Source organism: Drosophila guanche, unplaced genomic scaffold, assembly GCF_900245975.1.
Source record: "Drosophila guanche unplaced genomic scaffold, DGUA_6, whole genome shotgun sequence".
Lineage (NCBI taxonomy): Eukaryota > Metazoa > Arthropoda > Insecta > Diptera > Drosophilidae > Drosophila > Drosophila guanche.
The window spans coordinates 3,567,264-3,593,417 of NW_022995744.1; the positions used below are offsets into that span (position 1 = coordinate 3,567,264).

Genomic DNA, 26,154 nt, shown 5'->3' on the forward strand with positions numbered 1-26,154 from the left:
CTCATTCCATGATCGAGGACACGCTAACCACAGGCTTCGATTTTCATAATAATTATTTATTTAGAATATCTAGTAACACGCACAGATGGGGATTCACAGATCGTTTAGTCTCGTTGCAGCAGCAGATTTGGATAGAAGCGGAGCCCTTCCACAGACTCGTCCCGACACACCTTGCCCAGGCGCTCGGTTACCAGCAGTCGCTCCTTGGCCAGCAGCAGAGAGATGCCCAGCTGTTTGGCCAGCTCCTCCACGGCCAGAGATTCGGCTGCCTGCACCTTCTCAAGGGTGTCAATGGCAATCAAGTCATCGTCGTGCGACTCCAGCTGCAGCACCCTGGCGCCGCTGGGAAAGCTGCGCAGACGGATGGGTCCCCTCAACTGTTCGCAGGCGTGCAGCAGATCCTCTGGCGAAAGCAGTTCCAGGCCGCGAGCCCTGTTCACGCGGCAATATACATCTGCCAGGGACATCATACCACCGAGCTCCTAAGCCAATTACAAAAATTATTCGGGTTAGACAAAATAAATCGAATTAAGGCGCAAAGCACTCACCTCAATGGGATCAATCAGCATCTGGCAAATTTGTTGTGCTAAGCTGGAAAAGTACGCCGAATTGCTGGTGAAGTTGTCACGCGTCACAGGATCGTCGATTCCCAGACTCATGAGGTAAGATTTGAAACGCACCGTCTCATCGTCGGATATTTCGCCTTTTTGCTCGCGTATTCTGCCGCTGATTGTCTTGGACAGTCCCACCATATCCTTGGCCATGGTCATAAGCACACTGAGATCCTGGAAGGCTAGTGCAATGTTTTCATCAGTCGCCTTTGCTTTCGCCTCCAGGTGCCGCTCAATGCCTCCGATGCCTGTACGTTTCTGAATGCGAGCCAATCTATCGTTGCCCGATTCAGACGTCGGACTGCTGTCCACTCCCCTTATGATGGTTTCGCTGGTCAGGGAGATCTCCCAGATGCGAGCATTCAGTGTTTCACGCAGCGCGCTGTGAAACTCCACGCTTAGGCCGTTTTTTCCAGACAGTTTGATGTGCGTTGCACGACTGGTGTCCAGGGGGCCTGGCATCTTGTCAGGGCCTGGCGGACGCAAGTGCATTATAATGCGCGTCTTGCGGCCAAAGAAGTTCGAGGCAGTCGTTTCCTCCCCGAGCGATATCACATAGCTGAGTGGCAGACAGAGGGTAACGGCAGCTCTAGCAATTTCTCCAGGACGGCCCCAAAACAGTCTGTGTGTGGTCAGCACCACCTCGCCCTCCTCAAAGTCTGTCTGGAAAGTACACTTAAAATGAGGTAGGCCTGGGAGGGTTGAGCGCTTTACTTACTTTCTGATCTCCATCGAAGATTTTCACTCTACTGTCTCGGCTGACGAACGTTTCGTTGGAACTCAGTCGAGCCTCCACATAAGCGAAGCGATTCATTTCATTAATTCCGGATTTTGTATTTTTTTTGTATTATTGATACAACAGTTAGAGATGGGCACTATGCGGTGTTGGCAAATCAGCTACTTTCAGTCAGATCTTAGCTAGCAGAGTCATATTATAGCCGCCTAGTACTCAGATCCGAAAAAAATGTCCTCTAGAATAATCAGGGATAATATTCGTTCGAAACCTAGACATTTTTTTGAGCACAAACTGTTTGGTAGCGGCTGTACAGCAGGCAGTACTCAGATCCAAAATCACATACAATTATAGTTTCTTGGTTCAGAATCGTGGAATATGATATCAGTTCATTTACGGTATATTTTCAAAGTGGAAAGGTATATTTCAGTATATTTTATCGTTAACCCGCGGTCACACTGCACCCATCTATTTTCGTGATATTTAATTTTTTTCTTCTTTATTTGTGCTAAAATTAATAACTATAAATGTAAATTGCCTGCGGATATTAGCAAAATGACGAGCCTATCGTAAAACTCTTATTTAACCATGCACTAGCCGCACAGTAAGTCTCCACATCGATCATCAAAGCATTAGCAAGGGCTTTAGTTGGACTTGATGGCGACGGCAACCGAGGGCAGCAAAATGCTTGAGGCAGCATTACAGCAAATGGATGGCCTCATATCGAGCACGGCGGCCACGGTTGGGCAGCCGGGCGGTGGGGCGGGCGCTTCGCTGACGCTAAGTGAGCGTAACTTGATTTCAGCCACCAATGTTTTATCTACAGCAAAAACATTAGCCCTGGCATTGCAACAGGTGAGTCACAAGGAATGAATACGCTTGAAACTCACATGGTTCTTGTTGTAGGTGGGATTAGCTGCTCCGGCTCCGGATCCCGTGACGGCTGCCATTATCAGCGACTGGCTGGAGACGCACATACCACGCCAGGACTCCGATGAGCGAATGCGACGCCTGCAGCGAGACAAGGAGGGTCTGGCTTTGCAGTACCAAATGCTGGCGGAGCGGGTGTCCGAGCAGGCGGATAAGATAATCGAGCTGGAAGGTCTCATTACAGACAAGACCCAACAGCTCTGCAACAAGGAAGAGCTGCTGCAGCGTCAGATGATATCCCGATCCGCTCTCGAGACGCAGAAGCTTGAGTTGATGAGTGCCTTAAGTGAACTGAAATTGCATCGTACAGCGCTGGAACAGGCCAACGATGGAGGTGGAGCAGGAGCGGGATCTGCAGTTAATACTAACTTACCCTATGGCAGTTTGAGTAGCATAAACCATAAAGGCTTCATGGGCTCACCGAAGACCCCGCCTTCAGCACTGCGCCATCAGATACGGCCGCAGTTTCATAGTCTGCCCAGGTCCCATGGTAAACAAGCTAACAACAACAACAATCGCACCCTGGATGTGAACGCCAACAGCAGTGGCAAGCAGCGGAATGTGGCATTTGCATCGAACGAACAAATCCTCATCGATGATAGTGCTCATACGGACGATGCCATGACGTCCAGCTTCATGTCTCAGTTTACTCCCTCGCCCAAGTTGCGGGAGCGTTCTGCCAGAGGCTTGCGCAACATTCTCGGTAAGCTGCGACGCAGCAACAGCAGCAACTGTGAGCTGACCGGCTTGGAGCAGGCAGATCCCGAGTTTCGGCGCGGCGGGTCTCGGGCCACAGCCGGTGGACGCATCGAATGGAGTGCTCAAACGTCTTTGTTCAGCGACAACGAAAAGCATTGGAGCGCCTGGACACCACAGGATGTGTGCAACTGGCTCTGTCACATAGGACTAGCTTGCTACGAGGATAATTGCCGGTAAGTAAATCATATTAATGAATAAGAGACTCAAATCAACCACTCAATTTCCAGAAAATGGCTGAAGGCCCATCCAACGGTGTCATTCTTCACCGCCTCACCGGTGGACATTGAGCGGGAGCTCAACCTTAAGTTTCCGCTACACCGGAAAAAGATCTTGCTGGCCATTGACGACATCACTGGCAAAGAGTATGACGAACTCACTTTAAAGGCGGCCACCTTGGATACGGCTTGGGTGCTGCGTTGGCTGGACGATATAGGTCTGCCACAATACAAAGACTATTTCATGCAGGCCAAGGTCGATGGTCGCATGCTGCACCGTCTGACGCTCGAGGATCTGTCGCAGCTGCATGTCAGCTCTTGTCTGCACATAGCCTCTCTGAGATCTGGGATTCTATGCATGCGACGCATGTCGTGGAATGCCGAGGGCCTAATTCGACGCTCAACCAAGGTAGCTAATGGTGATGAAGTCAGCAGGAGTCCGGACAGGGAAAGCGTGGAACTGTGGACGGCGCATCGCATAATGGGCTGGTTACAGACCATCGACTTGTCGGAGTATACGCCAAATTTGCGAGGGGCCGGAGTCCATGGGGCACTGATGATGTACGAGTCGCGATTCAATGCAGATCTGCTTGCTGACCTGCTCTCGATACCGCCGAGCAAGTCGCTGCTACGTCGTCACTTGGCCATGCACTTCAAAGAGCTAGTTGGTCGCCCGGTCATCCTGAGCAAGAGAGATGCGGAGTCGGCTCCTGGGTACCAGCCGCTGAGCATTACGGCAAAGCTAAAGCCGGTCAAGCGGACGCAGTTTTCGCTGAAGCGCCGCAAAAGCACCAAGGGACAGAGCGATGTGGATTGGACAGAGTACGTGTGTCCGATGAATGCCAGGGTGCCAGAGCCATCGAACTCGCAAACGGTCAAGGACCCCGAGAGCTCAATGAGCTCGAACTAATACTGGTGCCGGAAGACGCACAATTCATTTACAAATATTGTTAATCTAGTTATAAGCTCAGCCCAGCCCGTTCAGAGGGTTCAGGCGAATGTACTGCCCCCGAAATAAGCAAGCAACCAAATCGACCCCACACGACAATATTAGCAAGAATTTACCTGGGCACGCCCAATCTTCCAAGCACCAATCGGATGAGAAATCAAAACTCTTTTTTGCGGACCTATACATACCAGAAACATTTTGGAAATTTATACTATACATTTTCTGTAGCCAACATAGGCCTAATCTTTGAAATTAAGCCTTAAGATGACAACGAGAAGTATTTGCAATGGCATTCAAACGAAATTGAGCGAAAGCCAAGCTATTTGGGCTCACCCTTTTAGACTTATAACCCATTTTGGAGTTTATTTTTTGTACTAACACTTACTTACATATATTACGCATAATTTGTACAATCCAAATATACGATGTACGATGCCTTTTACAAGATCCACACTAGTTTTTACCTCTGGTTCGGCTCTCATCCGCAGAGCTTACTCCAACACGTAGGGTTAAACATTGACTTTATTTGTTAACAATAACACATCATTAGGCACTAAGAAAAACTGATGAGCGACTAGAAGGCGGTGCTGTTGGACCATTGATCATAGATCATGGATGCCCATCTTCTGGAGCAGCCTGCATGGACGGAATAATCGGCAAGCGTCTTGTCTTAATCCTAAAAATCTTTGGCAGTGCTTTGTGTGGTTCAGAAAACTTTTGACAGCTTCATGTGGCCGGGCTGGCCAGACTCTCCAGCCCCAGCAGGTTGTCTATGACACTGTCGTCTTCCCTGACGACGCTCTGGTGCTTGACCAGATCACTCTCTGGTATGTGATCCTTCCAGTTTCGGAATAGGTAGCGTGTGAACTTCTTTAGCTGCCTGAACTTGCAGTAAGTGGCACCCTCGGCAGACTGCAGTTGCTGTGTCTGGATGAGAAAGCCCTTCTCCTTGAATGTCTTTTCCAACTTCTCTCGCTGCTTGGACCGTCGCGAGCTCCGGCGCTTCCTTTCGCTCTCAGTCGAGGGTTTGAAGGGCGGCAGGCTCGGAAACACGGCGGGGGGCATGGGACTCTGAGCGCTGGAGGCAGGACTTTGTGGTGCAATCGCTGGCACGATGCTATTCGCGCTGGAGAGGAGCAGCGAAGATGTGGGCGAGACGGGTGGTATTTGGAGCAACTCGAGACTGAGATCCGTTGATGGTGGTGGTATGTCCACATAGAGTTTATCTTGTCCTGGGGCCTGGCCCTGTTGTTGCTGCTGATGTTGTTGTTGCTGTTGCTGCTGATCCCGGGAAATGAACTCATAGCCCCGCATTGTCTTGTCGCCAGTGCCGTTGTAGTAGCGATAGTTTCCCTCGGCGTCTACCGACAGCATCTTCTTCTCCTGGAGAGTTGGCTTGGCCCCGCCCGTGAACTTGAACTTACAGATGCTCACCTCCGTGGAGGGGCTCGACGAGTGCTCGGCAGGTAAAGGCGGGATAAAGATAGCAGAGCGTTTCCTCTTCCGCAGAGCCAGGGGCAGGGGCATGGCCTCGTTCGAAAAAAACCCACTCGGTATGGGTATTTTCAGCGAGAGCTGGTTGTCTTTCTCGATGGTCTCCACGGGCACGGGCAAGCCCTCCAAGGTACAGGACTCCATCAGCTGCTGGTAGTACAGCCCCACAGGTTGCAACATCAGCTTGGATGCGACGAGAGGCTGCTCGTGACCCCCGACCAGCTCCAAGGTCAGGGGCTTGACAGCGCTCAGAGGCGTCGTTCGATGAGAGGAGCTTCCGCAGTCTGTGGTGGCTGTCGTTGTCGTCGGCGTCGGCATCGGCTTGTCGCTGTCCCCACTGGAGATGGAGTAACGATCACTGCTCTGATCCCGCAAGCAGAGATTCAATGGCTCTTCCGGCATCAGTGTCGTTGGCGTGGGCCTATAAACGGTAGTGTCCGGCAGAGGAGCACTCACAGGAAGGCGCACGGCGCTTGTGGTTGGCACGATGGTGCCGTAGTTTTTGTAAATCAGATGGCAGATGTCGGCCTTCTTCGGTTTTCGTCCGCGTCGCGGCTTGTAGTTGTCGAGCGTGAGCTCCCCCATGTAGGGCAGATCTGCGTACTTCAGTGCACCCCGCTTCGAGGGTGCGGCCACCTCTGGCGCCTTTCCAGGTGGTGGCACTCCGACGGGGGGCGTAGGGCGCATAACAGGAGAGTCCTTCCTGGTGGATGCCTGCTTCTGTTGCTGTTGCTGCCGCTCCGCACTGCGCTGTATCTCGGCTATTTTCCTCAGCCAGCTTCGCACGTTTTCATGGGCCTGGCTAGGAGGAGGCTGTGGCGGTGGTTGTAGCACGGGTCTGGGCGGCTGTCGACCCTGGGTTGCCTCGTAGTGGGCCGCATACTCCGCAGGCAGCGCCTGGTGATGGAAGCGCAGCTTCATGGCCCCCGCGGAGTTTGTCCGCTTCTTGGACCTGCTCTGGCTGGGAGCAGGTCGCGGTGTCTTTTGTGTAAGTGGAGTTGGTGGCTCTTCCGGAGCTAGCAGCTGAGATGAGGGCTGCGGCCAGTGTGTCTTCCGATTCCCCATCAACAGGTTGGCCTTAAGCTGTTGCTTGGTGAGCGGGCTGCAAGTGGCGTTGTGCTGCTGCTGCTGCCGCTGTTGCTGCTCCTGGCTGGCCGTCTTGCGGGCCAGAAGTGTCTTGAAGGGATGGTCCTCGTCGTGGGCATCGTTGGAGGCGCCGTGCGAAATCAATGGATCGTCGGATCCTTGCAGCAGCAATCGGGTGGTGTTCAGATCAAGGCGCAGGTGGCCATGGTCTGTTGTGGGCAGCCATGACTCCAGATCATGGTCATGCTCCAGCTTGATGGGCAGCAGTGGCTCAAGATTGCTGATTGCTGGGGGAGTGGCTGTTGTCTTCACCTTGTTATGGATGCTGTTGTGGTTGAGTTCGCAGACCCTCGTTAGTTCCTGCATCCTGATCCTTGCTGCAGATAAGGATAGAGAGACGAAACAATTAGATAGAGTCATGTGCTTATGGAAAATATGTCACGAGGGATCGGAATTTATGCGTCTATACCTACACACATATGTAGTTATAGACACACGTTTTCCATTGTTGTTGGTGTGGATCGGGCTCGCCGGCAGAGGAACTGCGAGACGCAGACGGATGCAGACACGGAGATGAGTTTGCTCTCGCTCGGTGGCCAGCACGAGAATTCTATTTAAATGTCTTAGGGAGACTGGCAAGTGGCGCTGATCTCTCTCTCTCTCTCTCTTACACACACTAGTACGAACCAATATATGCACACACCGAAACTCAGCGAATCGCTCTCTATCTCTCGGAAAACAGAAATGTTGTTTTTGTGCATGAAATTCGATTCCCTTGCTAGAAAAGCATGGCCATAAATGGCCTAACCGCTCTCACTGGGAGGGGATGAGACAGAAATCCCTCAATCTATATCCATAATATAGCTAATGATAATAAACATCTGGAGCGGGGTTTGGGGGGCAACTATTTATCCTATTTACCTGTTGAAGTTTTTGTTATTGTTTATTGTTGTTTGCCTGTAGTGTCAGTCTCAGTCTATAGATCTATCCAATGGCTGGTAATCCTTGTCTCAGTTCCAGTCCAAGTCTCAGTCTATGGTTCACTTCACTCTCCCACGGGCAGTCGGTCGAGCAGCATCGCCACTGTGCGCGTGTACATCATGGTGACATCCAAAACGCAACTACTCGCGGGAAAATCAAGTCAAGAAAATCATCGTTTTTTTCAGAATATGCTCCTTAGATGGATAGTGGAGGAGAGCACGGCACGGAAAGACAAGCACGCCCCACACACAATAGAGGAAAATAGCGCGAACGACGGGGAGACCGAAGGAGAATCAAATGAAAATCAAATTCCTCTGCTCTGCTCTGCTCTTCTCAGATCTCTTCGGACGAAGATGCGTTGTTGGTGCTCGACACCGATGTCGTTGTCTGTATTTAACGCCAAAGACGAAGATATTTCGTGTGTTCATTTTTAGAACAAATCCAACTTGTTGCCGGCCATATAAACCACCCCTCCCAAGCAATCAGCAGCCAAACACATCCAAACCAATCCACTAAAAACCAACGCAAAACACGGCACAAAAATTGAGAGAGGCTAAATGTAGAGAAAAATTTATTTTCGCTGTTTTTCATTCATGAGCAGTTCGCTACCTCTGCTCCTGCCCATGGCCATGCCTCTTCCCCACTACAGCATGCGTGTTTATTTGATAAACAGCTCAGGGCGAATATAAATTGGTTTAGCTTACGTTCTGCTTTGCAATTGGATCAGCAGAACCAAAGAAAGATATTTTCAACGGATTGCCTATATTTGGTAGATCTTTGGGAAGAGCAGAGGGTACATAACCGTCGATCATCAGAATCTACTCTCTCTCCATGGTTGCCCAAGGTGGGAGACTGCTGAGTTCTCCCACTGATAAATACGCACACACGAGATCGTTCCGTTTGATGACATTTTATTAATAGCACCCTAGGCACTTCGGGTTAGGGCAACAAAGTATTGCCTTGCGCCTGCCTCTGTGGGATTATGATTTCGGTAAAGGAATGAAAGAACACAGCTCAAAATAGAAAAAATAGGCAATTGTTTGTGGCCCTCTATTTTGGGCCACGAACATAGGAATATAGGTCATCTCTGCATCCGCTGGGTCTTTTAATGGGAGTGAGTAATGCAATGATAATATGTACTCATATGTATGTACATGGGTCTGGGGTCTGTGTCTATGTCAAAATTTCTCACTGCGCAGTCGCAGCGGGACGTCGAATAATCCAAATAGATACATGATATCAAAAATGCAAAGCACAGCCTTAGTTGTTTTGCCACAGTCCATAAACAAAAAGATGCCTTTTGGGGCAGCGCTCTTCAAGATACACATTTGGTCTTCTATAGACAATAACAGACCTTACCCCTTATTTAATGTCACAACGCACTGCCGTCTATCACATTCCTCATAGTCCGATATTCGACTGGTAGCATCGAGTGCAAGTTCAAACTTCATGTCGAACTATGCAGCGATGACGCTTGGCCTGGCTGTGGCCTGTGGCTGTGGGTGGGCAAGTTTTCGAATTACTGCTCCGCATGAGGCTTTACATTCTACACAGAATGCGGTGCAGTAACGGAGCTACACACAGACGGCTGTTAGACGGCGGCCAGAACCGGAGCTTACATCACCAAGCAGCGGCTTCCAACCTACGGTGGATTCGGAGCTTTAGATATTGCACATCTATTTGGCAGCAGCTGCGATTGTACGACTGTGCGGCTCTTGGACTGCTGCTATCTGCGAGCATGTTTATTAAGCGACAGTCAATGGCAATTTTTATTTTTATTCAATACCTGCTTACGCGAACGTACATATTAGTATTTATGGCCATAACTGCCACCACTTCGGACGCCCACGCTCGGTTTGTTTGTTCACAGAAAACAGCAAAGCACACAGCAAACATGCCAGAGGCAGTTTTATGGGTCGATTTGGCCCAGAGCCCCCATTTCGAGCTCACTAATTTCCCACCGGAATTCACAAGTTCTTCTTCGCGAAAACTTCTTTAACATTGACAATCAGAGTCACAGATTTTTTCTCCAGATCGTTTACCTATATCGGCGAAAGAGCTTACGCGGGTAGAATTCGCGGCGGCAAAGGCGGCATTGCAACTGATTTTGCAAAAAAATATGCAAATAATGGGAGGCAGTTTTAAAAATCGCACCTTTTCCAATTCGAATCCAACGAACCATCTGGCAGCCTTCCAGAGTGGCCAGCACGATGGAATTTGATTAGTGACAGCCATGCCAGACCGCTTCAATGTGGTTGGTAACGATTTTCCAACTAGACCAACCAACATACTTGTTGCTCTAAGTATAACTTATAATTGGTGAATGAAACAAGGCACGAGTAATATTTTTATGGTAAAAGTTTATTATTTGCAACTTTATTTTTTAGTTTCTCCTTTGCATTTGTTTTCTTGTTTAAATGTCTATAAAGTATATATAATATATATTTCTGCATTTCTGTAATTTTACCTTTGTGGTATGTATTTTCTTTTTTTTTTCTTTTCTTTTCGCATTTCTTTTCTTTGTTTGGTTTTGTTTAACTTGCCAGTTGTTCTTTTATTTATATACCTAGTACACTTTTGCATAAGTTTTCGTGTATAATAATTATTTATTAATAATAATGTATTGTAATTATAACTTTGTTTATCGGTTCACTTATAATGTTTTTTTTTCTATATTTACTGCTCCTTGTGTGTCTTATGTTTTGCGATCTCTCCACCTCACCCTCGTTCCTATGTCGCCCATCAGCGACGCCCATTTTTGGCAAACTAAACAAAATGTACACTGCTTGCCCTCTCTGTGAAACTGGCAATGATTAATCCTAGAGTTTCTTGATATCTGTGTTATTATAATGTATGCCGCTCTTCTCTTCTTTCTTTCCCTTTATTGTTAGCTCTAAGCCGTGCTCTTGGCCTAACAGCTTCTGCTGTTCAGTTCTATTCCGGGATTTGGTGTGTGTGTGTGTGTGTGTGTTCTTGGAAATAGGACTCGTTTAAGGGAAACAAATTGCTCAAAAAATTGATCTTTTATGAATGTTTGTGTGTGTGTGTGCGTGTGTGTGTGTGTGTGTATGGGTTTCTCTAATTGATCATTGTTGTGGCTGTAGTATGTACTCATCTATTAATATGCTGGGTTTATTTACTGTGTATGCTGCTGCTGTATGGCGTATAAATAATGTTTAAAATATACTTGCTGGTGTTAATGCATTGAGTATTAAAATATTTATAGTTTTGTCCATAACTAATTAATAGTTTTCTTGTTCGATAGCATTTAATTGTGTTGTGGGCTTCCAGCAGCCTACCGCGTGGCAGGGCTGCGCGGAATGCGCCGTATTGAATATATTTAGATATATATCTGTAATGTTTTTCGGTGTTTACTTTCATCCTTTTGTTTCCATGAACGAATGCACAAATTTTACACACTTCGCCATTTTGGTTTCATTATTCATAGATTGTATTTAATGTACACATATGTTTAGTATATAGCATATATTTTTATATATAGTTATATAAAGACTTTGGTTGCTATTTTAAATAAGTTATTTACTGCTCTCTGTTTGCTCTTTCGCTTCAACTATTTTGACTATTTTCCCTTTACTCGCTCGTACCTTCTCTTCTTCCCATTTAGTTCTGCACTTTATGTGTGTGTGTATAAATATACATTTTTGCAATATAAATATATACGTATGTCTGCATTTTTCTACGAGTAGATGTGTGCTTGCCTTTTCCTCTACTTCCGGCTCCTTGCTTCTTTTTTTTAGTGACTTGGAAAATGTTTGATCTGGGTACAAAGTGCATTTGATGTGAGAATTCAAATCATAGACAATGGAAATCTGAGGAACATGATGTAACACTTTCATGTCCAAATGGTGAGTGATCCTGTATATGCTTTATTTCATATTTTCCTTCTTTTTTTTTTAATTCTGAAACCATTTTTCATTTAATATTTAATTATGTGTGTAGAGATTCTGTTGTTTTCCTTTTGTTCTCTTGAAAGTTTGACAGGAACTAGTCACGAATTCTGTTGGATTTGACTTATATCATTCTCAAACAATATTGATAAAGATTCCACTCCAGGATCATCTCTTCTGATTTTACGTTTACTCTACCAGTATGTATAAGGTGCAAGTTTTTCTTAAGCTTACACGGCATTTGCTGCATCTTTTTGTTATGCTTTCTTCATTTTGTTTTTTGTTAATGATTAATTTTTTTCACTTTTTCTGCTAATTATTGTTTTCGTTAAAGGTGCTCTTCAAAATCTAAAACAATATGTAGATTCTTGCATTTATTGTATTTGTGTGGGTTTCTTCTTGTGCTTAGGTGTTGTGAAAGACAATTCTCATATATGTACATACAAATCGGAATTTATATGTTTGTTTCTGTGTAACTTGCAAATCATTTAAAAGTGGACTGGCAGCCGGTATTGACTGCCCCTTCGATACCAAAATTAAACTTCTTGCGACAGCGTGTGTAAGTGTGTGTGTGTGTGTGTGTATGTATGCTTGCATAATGCTAAATACGGACGGATTTCTAAACGGAAAGTAAAGAGTATACAAAGAAGCTGATGCTGGGAAACAAATTCTTGAACCCATTTTAAGATGCACTCAAAAGATTTTTTAGGGTGGGTCTCTATGTATGTATGGATGTACATATGTAGGTGTCGGTGTGTCTGAGTGGGTGTCGATGCTAAAATCTAGACTAGCAACTATGTATTTGTATTATTCAGTTATCTGTAATAATTCGACCCTCGCATCCATGGGGCTTCGTTTGGGGGTTGATGCCTATGTACAATATAAATTCGCTTTGACCATTTAGTTTCTAAATCCCTAGCTGCTCTCGTTCTTTGTTGGAGTCTTTAGACTCTGCGTCTCGTATCTCGTATCTCGATCTAACATTTGGCTAAGTGCTAAAGGATAACAGTTTTATCTACAAAAAATAACTTTGGCCCGTCCCAAGCTGCTACTTCCAATGGCTGCAACCGAAATGCCTCCCATTCCACCAGATTTGGTTTGTATAATTGCAAAATTGGTTTATACTGGTAATGCTTGGTGGTTGACCTTAGCTCGCTAATAAATCTTTGTTTGTTTCATAGTACATAATAGTAATAATTGTCATAATAATAGAATAATATATATCTATATATATCTATATATATATATATATATAATTCATCGCCTATATAAATATGACTAGGTTCTGTTTTAAAAAATGTTTAAATCTCTTATCCATCTTCGTAATTATTTTTTTGTTGTATTTTAAATGCACTTTCTGAGCTTTCTTACAAGCGCCGCCAATTATTGTTGCTGTTTGCTGTTATATTCCTAGGTATATATATATATATATATATATACTCTCCATATCTTGCATACTTTCGCGGATCCGTATCCAAACTATGCCCTCGGTTGACCTTGCTCTAAACTGTATCCGTTCTCCCATCCATTCTATCCCTATCGTAGCGAAATCTAATTGGTAAGCAAAGCCTCAAAAACGTTGCTCAAGCTTCAAAGTACCGAATCGAAAAAAACAATGCAAGTGCAAAAGCTTAAGAGGAAACTAGAACAAACAATTCTGAGTGTTCCTTTTGCAATCTTCAAAGTGATTTGACTATTTGAGTTTTCTATTTAGTTTTATTCGCATGTCATGTATTACCCTGTGTCCTAAAATGTATTCTCGTGTTCAGATTCAAAAACAAACCCAAAATGCTCTTCTATATATCAAAGGCAAAATGTTCTAGGCCTAGCAAAAAGATATGCACCCCTCTGGTATTATTATGTATTCCCCTGCCTGCCCTGCCAAACCCCACACTACACTACCATCCCTACTGCCTTTCTCCCTCCTATTTGGGCCCGTGTGACTGCGTCTGCATATGTGAGTGTATGCCAAGGGTGTGTTAAGTTCGTTTTGTGTTAGTAAAGATGTTTCTGGATAGAAAAACTAGTGTATGCAATTTTGGTAAGTCCTTGGTTATGGTGGGGTTAAGTGCTTGTCTCTATCGTAATTTATCGTTATCGTTATTTTTTTGTATCGTTATCGTTACCGTTAAGTTTATCGTTATCGTTATTTTAGGCTTTTGTTTTACTTTCTTTTAAATACCTGCAGAAAAGTGTATCTAAATATATTTTTGATTATTAAGTTCTAAACTTGGACTCCAGTGTTTTTGGTTGTTCTTCTCGTTTGTATGTTGTTTTTCTTGTTGTGTCAGTGTTGTAAGCTTCATTCACTACCTTGTCTAACCTGTCATTAACTAGCATATAATATATGTATGTATATATATAGTGTATACAATATATATATAATAAATAAATAAGTTAGTTAGTTTTAGTAATGGTTTGTATAGAGTAATAAACATTCTATAAGAATGCCACATTTCGCACTATGTATAATAAAAATACATTATGCATTGGACAAAATCTATCTGCAACTTATGCTTCGCCATATGCATATATCTTTTTGTACATACATACATATATACATATGTATGCATATGTGTATACCTTACAAATTAAGTTTAAGGAACGATCATCGATAAGAGACTTCATTTCATTTAGTAAATGTACAATGCTTATCCTTAGTTTATGGCTATTCTATTTGGGCTATAAACCGAAAACCGAAATCTAACCGAATCGAGCAAATCAGACAGAAATGCAGTGCCAATGGGGTCCCGTTAATTTCATCACTCCTCAGCTGAATAGCTTAAGAATCGCCGAGAAGAGTGCCAAGCTACGATTGCTACTTCGATAATCCGCGATGTTTTAATCGATTTGATATGATGTGTGTGCGTGTGTAGGAGTATCTGTCTGTGGGTTTGTGACTGCTACGCGGAGTGTGATATTCAGAGTTAAATTTTCAGGCGCTAAACTGTATTTTGGCAAAATTTGCAAAGAAATGTGCCAATTTGATTGTTTTTTTTTTTTGCATCGAGAGGGCGAAACCTTTCAAATTTTCGAAGGTGACGTTTCTGGTTATCTGTGCTTCTGTTTCGGCCTAGCAATACTTTTTTTACGAGTTCCAATTTTTACACTTTATGCTCAAGGTACAATTGTCTTTCTTTTCTCTTATTTTCTTTTTTGTTTAATTTGCATTCGTCATTTGTGTTTACTTTGTAATATTATATCTTTGTTTTGTTTAGCTTTCATCACATATCATTTCGAATTTGAAATAAGCGACTACAGTTTTAGGTTACCGATTTAATTTTGATTTGGCTTTCGTGTTAGCTAGTTATCACCGCTCTATAAAATTATCAACTAAAGCAAAATCAAAAAACCGATAAAGAATTTGATTTTGGTTTACAATTTCTTATTAAACGTTCAAGTCACAGCCCTTTGTGGTTTTCTTTTTTTGGTTTATCAAATTCTACTTAAGGGTGAACATGTTAAATGATATACGAATAAGATCGAAATGGAATGTGCCAAATTCTTTGTCAAGTATTGGGAGTTGTGTCTGGTCCAGTCCTGGTATCCGCCAATTTAAGTAATCGCAAGCCGCGAGTATTGAGAGCTCGGAAAATAATGAGAAAATAAAACAAGGTTGGATGCATTGTATTTTTTATGATTTCAATTTGCTTTTCTCTTTTATTTTTTTTGCTCTTCTATTTTAGTGTTAGTTTATTTTATTGTGTGTTACTCTTTAGAAATAATATGTAGGATAGTTTAAGGTTTTTGTATCTCTCGGTATATATAATTCGCACAATTTTGCCAAAATCAGTTTTTGCAGTAAGTTTGAATCCGCTTTAATTGTAAGTATATTGAGCGGATGTATACATGATCTAAAACGTTTGTATGTATAATAGCATGGAATAATAATAATAATTGTAATGATAATGAATCGCTTTACAGCCTATTCATTCTAATACATGTACGTATTTTTAATACACGGAAAAATCATAATAATCTGATAAAATAATCATAATACATAATAATGAAAATGATAATAGTAATCCATTATTTGTATCTCAATAGTTAGACTCGGATCTTGATCTTGATCTTCTCATTACTCTTTAACTTTTTAGTTTTCATTATGCAATAATTAACTTGAATTTGACTAGATTAATTCATACAAGATCGTAAATACATATAGTGTGGTTATAATGTGTGTGCCTGTGTGTGTGTCTGTGTTTTGGGTGACGACTGAATAAATTTCTAGTTAAGCATCCATTTCGTTTAGAAGCTTTCAAAGTTGTTGGTGTGTTGCTCAACAACTTTTGGATAGGAATCTAAATCAATTTGATAATTTTGCATATATGTACATATGTATATGTACTTGTATATGTATTTGTATGTCTGTATGTAGATAGTAGACTTTTATGTAGTTTTATGTTAAATAACTGCGTTTTCCATTCGTTTCATTCATCTGTGTGGGACTTTCATCCGTTTCCCTTCTTTTTTCTATATGTACAAGATATCTCATTCTGAGACTTAACATTTTGTATCAAAAGAGGAGTAAAATTAATCAAATTGAACTCTGATATATGTATATAAGTAATACTTGCCATTTACTCTGGGCTGGGCTAGCAGACTGGAGATCTACTCGTAATACTATTCTGTCCCATGCTAGTAGTCTGTCTGGCAATGGTGGAAATTGAAACTGAAACTATTACTAAACTGATTTTGATATTGATTTGCTGAGGGGAACTCATGAGATAATAGCTATAGCTCTGCCCAAAATTATATATTTTATGCACTTGTAACAAAACTAACTTCAACTTTGATAACAATTTCCCATTCATGTTTCTTACATTTTTAAATATACTCGTATGTGTATATATATATGTATGTATATATTTTTTAATAATTGAATTTCATATATTAAGTATCAAATACGTCTCGAATGCAGATCACTCTGCTGCAGGACCCTCAGACTAGGCGACTCTAAACGTTTTGTTTTCTCTATACAAACTCTAAATAATTGTTAATTTTATTATCTCAACCTAATCTGCATACTTTTCCTATCAATATCCTTTAATTTTTGGCATATTTAGCTGTAGATTTGACGCTTCTCTTCTTTTCCTTCCTTTTGTACAAGTTTTGCTGCTTATCTAGTCAACTTGGTAATGGTTCGAGTCAACAGATTTTTGTAGTTGAGTAAATGTTGGATAAAGATCTTGTTTTTTGTTCCTTTCTTTACTTTATATGTATGCTAATTATAAGTTAGATTCGTGTATGTTCGGGATGTGTTTTGGGTGTGTTCTGTACGAGAGAGTGTGTAACAAAGGCCAAAACGTTGACTAGATTCAAAATGAAGTGTTCATTTCTCTAGTTTTGCTAAAAGTTGTTGTTTTTTTCGTTTTGTTGTTTGTTTCGATTTGGTTTTCTTTTTATAAAAATGCTAATTTAATTGTTTTCCATATATTGTATTAATAATCAATAGTTAATCATATATATCATTTTTAAGTTCTAAGTGTTAAATAGTTTGCTTAGTCGGGCTAGGGCGCGCTATGGTCAACTTGAACGGTTTTTTTATCTGGGCCTGTTTATGTATCATTCATTATCTGTTCTGTTCTTGGAGCTGTGTTTGAAAATAAGTGTCCAAAATCTTCTGTTTCACTTTTCTGTGTATATGTATGTATACATATACATATATATATATATGAATATATATGTAGGTATATATATTTATAGTTATGTATGTATATATGCCTTCTTAGCAAAATTTTTGTTTTCTTACGCTCCGCATTTCTTTTCTTTTGTAGCTTATCCTTTTGCTCATATATTAATTTGAAGTTTGGTTTACTTTTTCTTGCATTGTTTTCATTTATATATATATATATATTTATATATATATATATATGTATGTATATTTGTAAGTACCTGTATTTGTTTTTGTTGCAAGCAGCTAAGTTTAAGTGTAAAATTTTTGTTGTTTGATTTTATACAAATATTAGTTTATTTTAGTTTATTATACTATAAAATCGATTACGATTTTCATTAGTTTTAGAAAAGTTCCCAACCGAACTGCAAACAAAACGAACATAAATACAGAATAACTAATTGAAGACTAGTATCGTAGAAGAATATCTCCAACAGAGCTCTCAGCCCAACACAAGTGATCTTTAGAGTTTTTGGATTAATTTATCTTTTCTAGTTTTGTGTTTACTCCTCCGTTCGTTTTCGCGATTCTCGTTATTAGCTCTAACAAATTCATATTATGATGCTAAATTAGTTTCTCATTTATATATGTATAATCAAAAATGATATTTTTGCTTCGGGGCGAGGCCAGCAGGCCCACCCTGGGGCGGTGACCTGGGCTCGACCTATCCAGTAGTACTATATACCTATTGGTATATATAGATATATACTGCGGTCTGTTCATCCGTAGCCTTTCACATATCCATCAAAGCATTGCGCATATTAAGTGGCCTGCTCTGAGCTGGTGTATTCCTATTTTGTTATATCGGTTTGTTTTACTTACAATTAATTAAATTCGAATTTTTGTGTTAATTTTTCATTCGTACACATACATATACACATGTGTATATATATACTTGTATATGCATATATATATAGAACATTCTGCTTCTTGCTTACCACTAAATGCTAAAAAGTTGCAGAGCTATGTTCCTCTATCAATCATCCTAGGCTCTATCATTAAATCCTTCTGCTTGTCTACACCTCTTATCCATTCAAATCATTTAACTGTCAACTCCATTCGATTTTATCATCATCAGATTAACAAATTCAGTTTTGATAGTTTTTCTCTTGTTTTAGGTTTTCTTTTATTAATTTTATCTGCAGCATCTTGTTAATTTAATAAATTCCCATTACCAAATTTTCTTATAAATTGGCTGCTGCTCTACTAGTACTCCCTCTTTTTTTTGTTTATTATTTATTATTTGTTTCTTTTTTTTGTTTTTTTTTTTTAATTTGAAAACCCAGATAATTTTGGTCTCTTGCCAGTCAGTTTTTGTCTCAAGTTGTTTTTCCTGTGTGTGGTGTGTGTTGGGTGTGCATATGTTATGTGGTTTGTTTATCTCTTGTTAACAAAATTATCAATATCAATGTTTGTTCCTTGCTTCTATAAATATATATATTTATGTGTCTATATATATTCATAATAAATCGATATTTTGGCAAAAATTTTGTTCTTTCTTCGGGCTTCTCAACATCATTATCATTTTGTTTCTGTTGGGTTTCTCTTTAATTTTTTAAATACTGCATTCATCTGCATGTATAATCGAATAAATATATATATAGTTGCATGTATGTTCTGCTGTTTTGTATATATATATATAAATCTATTTAAATTTCAGCTCTAAAGTATTTTCTTTTTTTATTATACATTTTTTTGTTTACTATTTTTTAGGTTTTTTTTCACATGAACATGTGTTCATTTTTATTTTTATAATCATTTTCACTTAGCATGGTGAAGACCATCTGAAAAGAGGTAATGGTATAGCATCAGTAAGCTGATCCAAGTTCTATCCGTAAGATCTCCTTCCAAGACGATCGCCGAAACAGTTCTGGGAAATCTTTCATTTGGAAAGAGATCTTGTTCGTATTCTTCTAAAGTGTTTGCGGGACTGGGGTTCCCAAACATCCGAATTCAATGGCTCACCCTTTCAGTAGTTGCTCCTTATTGTTGTCGCCGTTGTCATGGTTGCTGATGTGGTGGTGGTGTGGGTCCTACTGGTTTTAGGTCTTTCGTTTTTGTTGCTGCCACATGAACAGTTTTTCGACTAGTTCCACTTTGGATAGGTTCTTCTGGTTGCTATTGGATGCCGTGTCCGGTTGAGTTGGCTGTGGATGGGAATCGTCCATTCTGCTGCTGCAGTTGCTGCTATTGTTGTTGGTGGTGCTGTTGCTGTTGTCCTTGCTGCAGTTTCTGGAATTGCTGATGTTGCTGGGGGAGATGTTGCTGGGGGTGCTATAGCGGTAGCAGTAGGTACCATTTCGCCAGCTGGCGAACTGATACTGCATATTAGGAGAGTTTTCAGTGGGAAATGGTGGCCTAAAGCTGCTTCTGCGACTATAGCGGTGTACTGTGGTTGTTGCTGTGGCTGATGCTGTTGCTGTGGATGTTGTTGCTGCTGCTGCAGTTGCAAATTGAGTTCTAGTTTGTGGAATGGCTGCTCCTCCGACTACTCCTGTTGTTGATGATCCAGGTAGTAGATGTAGTTGTTGTGAATTACACTTAAGGAACTCCGATTGTTAATAGGGTCGACTGGCATCCTTTGGCCGCTTCAATTGAACTTTCAGTCTTTTCATGCCAATCTGGAAGCCATTCATGGCCTGAATGGCCGCTTGAGCGCTTGCGGGGTTATCGAAGGACACAAAACCTACATAAAGAGAGAGAGAGAGAGAGCCATTTGATTAGGAACAGCTGAATATAATAGGTAGGGGGTGTGGAGACTCTACCGAAGCATTTGCTCTGGTTTGTAGCACGATCGATGAAGACCTTAGAGCTGATCACATTGCCAAAGGGTAGGAACATTTGCATTAATTCCGCATCGCCAAACTCTTGGGGCAAATGGTAGATGAAGAGATTGCAACCCTCTGGGCCGGATATCGAGCATCCTGGGAACATCAGAAAATCTTAAAAGAAGACATTACAAGAAAAGAAACAAAGTAGAGAATGAAATTAAGCGATGGCAAAATAATAATTTCGATCTTTATGAGTACGAGTATGTCTGCTTTTTTTTTGTTCTGGTTCTGTTTGAATTGAATTCGTTTCGTTTAATTTTGTTTGAGTTTTATTTTGAACTGATAGATTTCTGATTTGTGCTCTGAGATCTGTGAACTGTGAATTGTGTTCTGTGGCTGAATTTGTTTTCTGGACGATTCAACTAAAAACTAGGAAACAAAACCATAACCAAACGAACAGGCTAAATGATAAACATACAGACATTTGAGGTTCGTTTAGGCTAGAAATGCTTAATGAATCTAGTAATAGTTAACTATATGCTTGAGCTGAGATCTCTACCATGTATTTCATCCCCAAATTACCATTATAATATGCATATTCTATTTAAATATATGTAAATATGAAATAAAGTGTCTGTATACATGTGTGCGTGTGTCATGCAGGGTAGATTCTAGGGTATACATAGAGATACAACAGACTACGGAGTAACAGATATGAAAATTGAACGTTACACTCAAGTTAGGTACATACTTAGCATACAGGTACACGCACACAACACCCACACACATATGTATGTATGTAGATATATGTATGTATATGATTTCAATCCACAGACACACCACAGACAGGCATAAATTATATAATGCTTTACCAAGGTACGACGTGGTACTATTGTCACTGTCCAAAAAGAAAAAAGAGCAAAGACAAAACGAACCGAAAAACAAACATAAAATTTTATGAGCAAATGTCTTCGAAATACGCCGACGGTCTTTATATGATTTTAAGCAGTTTATATGTAATTTTTACGATGGCATAAAATGCCTTTGAATGCAGCCATTAAAAACGATTTACGCCTTGCCCGACAAGCATACAGCTCGAAAGGGTTGAATGTCCTCATTCGCGTCCCTTCTTCTCCTTTGAGGGATTGCGGAAACAAATAAAATGTTTATCAAAATAAAATAAACGGCAAAAGGAACAGAGCAGAAAAGAACACTGTACGCAAAGTAATTAATTTTTATGAGATTTTGTTTTAAATTTAATTTCTCTCCAGCCGAAAAGAGAATTAATTACTTTCAGGATTGGCTTAATCTAGCCGCATGATGACCGCTTGTCTGTGTGTGGAATATATGTTTGTATGTGCGTGTGTGTGTGTGTGTTGCATGGTATATTATTCTAATGACAACGAATCAAAGAAAACATGGAGTGAATCATTTACGAGTACTTGATGGAAACAAAAAACTACGATTATTTTCAGTCGTTTGTTAATGTATCATTCGATATTTTTCAAAACTCAATTACGATATCGAGTTAGGAGAACGGAAACGAACGAACTAGAGAACATGTTGGGGGTTAAAGGGTTTCGGGGAATACGGAGGTTACGAAATTCGATTAACAAAATAATAATGAAAAGCTTACCTTCACGCTGAGTGGGTGCAACCGCCGCTAGGGGAGGTGGTAAAGCTTGTGGAAACTGTCCATAGACGGCGGGGAAGGCTGCATTATATATAAATAATTTTTGTTTTTGGTTTTTACACAAAATCCGAAACATTTATGAAGACAACACAACAATTAAGTATACGTACAAATATATATATAGGTATGTATATAATTAAATTTTTCAAGTAATTTTATAGTTTAGTAATAAACAAAGAATAATTCGCACTTGAAAAGAAAATTTCAAATTAGTGCTAAGTATCAGCAGCTCAGGGGCTGGATTTGTGAAAGAGTTTGCAAAATGAAACACATCAGAAAACAATAAATAATTAATAGGTGCGGCTCATAAGCAACAAATGTTAACGGTTTAACATTGAAAAACGCAACTTTGTGGTGAACAAATAGAAAACTAACTAAGCTCAATATATTCAAATCAAAAGCCAACAAAAGCAACCAAGCTAGTGTTGTCGATTCGGTCGAGATTCGAATGGAGCGGCATTACTTTTGCATTGGTTACTGAACAAAAAAATTAATTATGTTTCGACAACATTCGCTGGATTCTGTTAAAAAAAAAAAAAAATAATAATTAAATATGTATATAAAAGTTAGAGTTATATGACACTTTACTAACAATAAAAATATTTATGGCATGACACAACAATTATTATTTATTTCGATAAAAACAATTATGAATGATTGGGTTGTTTTGTTGTTGTTGTTGATTTCTTTGGAACATGAATTGGTGGTTGAAATGATAATAATTTTGGTGACGATGGAACAATCGTACGGCCATTGCCAATGCTTAATTATTAGACGGAGCGCGGCTCAAATGACAAGTTGACATGTTTCGAGTGTGCAGAATGAGAAAGCAATGAATTGGGGCGATTCATCTAAATCCATTTGATGATTTTTATTTTTTCTGCCTAACCTAGATATTCTATCTTAGAGCAACGGATAAAGACTTAGTATGCGCCGGTTCGGGGACACTTACCAACTCCTGGAAATGGTGGCAGACCAGGGAAGGCATGTTGCAGAGTAGCAGCATCGCCGTTTGGCAGACCTTGTGGTGGTATAGTCAAATGCAGCGGATCTGCAAAAAAAAAATTCATTAAAATTGAAGGAATAAAGGAAGAGAGTACGCGAGTCGGTTATTCGATCGGAACGGGTAAACTTATGACTGAATTTCTGGTACTTACGGCCTGGGAATGCAGTTTGCGGAATGCCGTTCGTGAATACCCCGTCCGCTGCAGCAGCTGCTGCGGCCGCGGCAGCTCCGCCGGGCTGGCCGTTGGGCGTGTTGGCGCCCATGCTGAAGTTGGGCATTGTTGGAGAGGGCAAAGAAGGCGGCTGTCCGGTGCCGTTGAGGCCATGAGGTATTTGCGTCGCCAGGGCGGCCATGGGGTTCATGTAGGCGGCTGCCGATCCAGGCGCCGTGGCAGCGGCTGCCATCAGAGCTGCTTGCTGTTGTTGCTGCAGAAGTCCAGAGAAAGAGGTGAGGGGAGCTGTTCACGGGGTTGGAGCTGCAGCCACTTACCTGAGCGTAGGCGCCGTACGGACTGAACTGATTAAAGACAAACGGATTCAGCAGGTTCATATGGCCGGCCATTTGTTGCATGCGCCTGATTTGTCGTTCCTTCTCTGTGTCGGCGTATTTGACGACCAGGCTGGAGGATGCACCCTGTAAAATAAGAGGCCCGAGGGCCGAGAGAGAGGTGAGTGGGAGCTGACTGGCTGGCATTGCATATTTATGGGAGGCTTTTCCGTTTCCCTTAATTTCACTCTTCTCTCGGGAACAGGAAATCCTATTACAGGCCATTATTTTGTGCCGATGACAGCGACAGGTAAGAGTACCTATCCCCCTTGACTTGAGTTCTTTGTTGAGCTTTTGCTGCTGCTGCTGCTGCCGATGCTCATTATTAATATAACATAATTATATTCGAAAAATAAGTATATATCAAAATAATTGGCATACGCGTACTTCAATTTGCATTTCTATTGAAAGCAGCTTATGGGCTCCGCATCGCTTCTCTCCACTACGATCCGCTTTCACCCGCTCCCTACCTTAACCTAGAGACTCCGATGTCATCTATTGTCGTCGTCTCTCATTGATTTCGAAACGCTCGTAAATACGGGGGAACAAAGCACTCAGAACTCTGAACACGGCTAGGCCCGGGGACTCTTCCTTCTGCTTTGCTTTTGATGTCAATTAATTAGCATAATAATGGCTTCACATTTCGCACTCCCCATGTCACCCGAAGAGGTCTCGGCTTACTTATGACAATTTGATTTGAATAGACATTTCCAATATTCGGTAACATTTGGTTTTTGTTCTAATTAAGACTGTTTTTGTAATGGGAAACCTTTTTGCCTGATGCTGCTGCTGCTGCTGCTTCTGACGATGATGATGATGATGATGAATGTGATTGTGAGGGGGCAGGGAACTGGCTGGCAGGAAGCAGAAATGCTTTTATGATTTTGCAAATCATTAATCAAAGTAACAATGATATTGTATTGCATAATTCTAGACCTCCTCTGCCTCTGCCACCCCCATTTGGGGTTGGAGAGTGTGTAGGTGAGTGGCTCAGGGTGTGTGCTGTTAATGAGACTACAACAAAACAGGTGCTTTACGTAGTATAGCAGTTATCTGCTCTTCTCTGAACATAATTTTAATTAATGAAATATGAAACTCGAGTTTATGCAAAAGGCCAAAAGCGGATGGACAGTGGGGAAGGTAAAGGAGTGGGTGTGGAATCGGGGGGAATCTTGGGAATGTGAAACTATTGCTGTTGGCCCTGTCATAGCCCCAGATGCCTGGCAGCTCCTGTGCAATAGGTTTTAATGAGCTACATTAGAACATTAGACGTGGCAGGGTCAGCGTTTCAAATATCATATGAAAATACATTTCAACCTTTAAAGAGTGCAGAATGCTGCTTGGCTGCACTAAAAGGATTTGTAATGGCTTCTTGTAGAAACTGCAGCCATTGGACTGAAGGCGATAAACCTCCATTATCCATTGGTAATCCGTGGCACAAATTGTAGCCGACCAGCTGACATTAGGCGAGCAGGGAACCACAAAAGCTCATAAATTAATTCATTAACGTCAATTTAATTGCCTAATAATCCCAGTCTCATGGCTGCTTATTCCTCAAAGCTTCGCCTACAATAAAAACCACAAAATCGTCGCTTTTAAGGCAGGAATTATGTTGCCAGGAAAATTCTGAGAGGCAGTCTGTCAGGCAGCCATCCAGCCGTCGGTGCGAGTCAATATAAACGCTTAATATATGCCATGAGAATACGTGTGCGGCTGTTTGGCCTGCTCACTTCCGCTTCCGCTTGCCGAAGACGACTGCGACGACACGAAGATTCCATTCAACTGAATTGCTGCCGCCAAATGAAATGAAAAATTCAACACGACACACAGTCAGCGTCCCAGGCTCAGACACAAGCCAAGTCCCAATAGTAGTTGGAGCCAAAGACACAGCCTTAGGAGGAGGCGAGTGCAAGCTGGCAGCACGCCTAACAAGAATGAATCGTCGTCGTGCCTCAGTGGGGAATGCAACAGGCAGCAGGCTGCCGTTTTTGGCTGCCAACTAACAAGCCAACTAACAAGAGGGGTCTTCCCCGGTGCTTGGCGTGTGGATGCCTGGGTCCTTGTTCCTGGACTCGTGCCAGGCGGCACTTTTGGCAGCAATCGCATGTTGCATGCCACTTTTCTGGCGGCGCAAACGTGACGCCATTAGATGGGCCTTCGTCCTTAGCCTTTTCGCCTCTGGCAAATATTTTTTATTGTTTTTTAATGCCACTCGCTCAAAGTTCTGGGTCTCTCTTCCTCTTCCCTCTTCCCTCTTCCTCTTCCCGCTGGTTCAATGGTTCTCCTGCTTTTTTGGCAAAGTTTCAGACCACAGGACGGCCAATTACAATTGAAGGGCTTACAGTGCATTTAAAAAGTAATTTGTCTACCGCCCCAAAAGCCGCGCACGTATTTATGTATTTCAATGCAAATGCAAATGTAAATGCAGTCAAGATTCTCCCGGGGAGGACCTGTTGGTCGATGGGGCAGGGGCCCGGTGGATCTGAGGGTAATCAGAGCTACCCGTGTTCACTAATGGTTCTACAAGCCGCAAGGGCAACCCGAGAGCCCTGACAGGGGCTTTGAAATGCAGCCACACACACATGCACACGCACTCATACTCCGTCGCACATAATAAACTCGCGCAGGGAAGTATGCAACGTTCACCGCATTCAGGGTAGATGAGTCGGTAGAGGAGGCAGAGGACAACATGCATACGTGTCTGGGGACATGTTAACATGGCAGTCATGCCAAAAATTATTATTCCCGCCTCGCCACGTACGTTTTGGAAGTGGCCCTGAACTGGCTTTGGCTTTGTA

The 26,154-nt window shown here is 41.9% G+C and overlaps 4 protein-coding genes across 31 annotated transcripts in view; 1 reads left to right on the top strand and 3 right to left on the bottom strand.

Moving 5' to 3' along the window:
- Positions 1–35: 35 nt before the first annotated feature.
- On the bottom strand, positions 36–1,496 carry LOC117579761 (vacuolar protein-sorting-associated protein 36). Its single transcript, XM_034265813.1, has 3 exons — positions 1,330–1,496; positions 549–1,274; positions 36–482 (listed from the first exon to the last, which is right to left on the bottom strand). The coding sequence occupies exons 1-3, from the start codon at positions 1,423–1,425 to the stop codon at positions 105–107; spliced, it is 1,200 nt and encodes a 399-aa protein (XP_034121704.1). The 5' UTR covers positions 1,426–1,496; the 3' UTR covers positions 36–104.
- Positions 1,497–1,811: 315 nt separating this feature from the next.
- LOC117579757 (liprin-beta-1) lies at positions 1,812–4,644 on the top strand. Its single transcript, XM_034265788.1, has 3 exons — positions 1,812–2,199; positions 2,251–3,206; positions 3,261–4,644. The coding sequence occupies exons 1-3, from the start codon at positions 2,002–2,004 to the stop codon at positions 4,156–4,158; spliced, it is 2,052 nt and encodes a 683-aa protein (XP_034121679.1). The 5' UTR covers positions 1,812–2,001; the 3' UTR covers positions 4,159–4,644.
- A 57-nt stretch (positions 4,645–4,701) lies between these two features.
- On the bottom strand, positions 4,702–9,837 carry LOC117579756. Of its 6 annotated transcripts, none has more exons than XM_034265782.1 (3): positions 9,545–9,738; positions 9,118–9,488; positions 4,702–7,154 (listed from the first exon to the last, which is right to left on the bottom strand). In XM_034265782.1, exon 3 carries the CDS (start codon positions 7,141–7,143, stop codon positions 4,924–4,926), a length of 2,220 nt encoding a protein of 739 aa, XP_034121673.1. In that variant the 5' UTR covers positions 7,144–7,154; positions 9,118–9,488; positions 9,545–9,738; the 3' UTR covers positions 4,702–4,923. The 6 variants fall into 6 exon arrangements, with proteins under 6 accessions (XP_034121673.1, XP_034121672.1, XP_034121678.1 ...); XM_034265781.1 differs by having other exon boundaries at positions 9,113–9,488; XM_034265787.1 differs by lacking the exons at positions 9,118–9,488; positions 9,545–9,738 and adding an exon at positions 9,823–9,837.
- A 9,249-nt stretch (positions 9,838–19,086) lies between these two features.
- LOC117579758 (CUGBP Elav-like family member 4) overlaps positions 19,087–26,154 on the bottom strand; it is a 259,483-nt gene continuing 252,415 nt past the window's right edge. For 11 of the 23 annotated variants that reach the window (XM_034265806.1, XM_034265796.1, XM_034265801.1 and 8 more), the window contains 7 exons: positions 23,300–23,443; positions 22,962–23,235; positions 22,757–22,855; positions 21,748–21,825; positions 20,106–20,282; positions 19,306–20,026; positions 19,087–19,124 (listed from right to left, as the gene is read on the bottom strand). In XM_034265806.1, coding sequence (XP_034121697.1) covers positions 19,899–20,026; positions 20,106–20,282; positions 21,748–21,825; positions 22,757–22,855; positions 22,962–23,235; positions 23,300–23,443 — 900 coding nt within the window. In that variant the 3' untranslated portion in view covers positions 19,087–19,124; positions 19,306–19,898. The remainder of the gene's footprint in view (positions 19,125–19,305; positions 20,027–20,105; positions 20,283–21,747; positions 21,826–22,756; positions 22,856–22,961; positions 23,236–23,299; positions 23,444–26,154) is intronic. The other 12 variants (XM_034265812.1, XM_034265811.1, XM_034265809.1 and 9 more) reach the window with 2 other exon arrangements.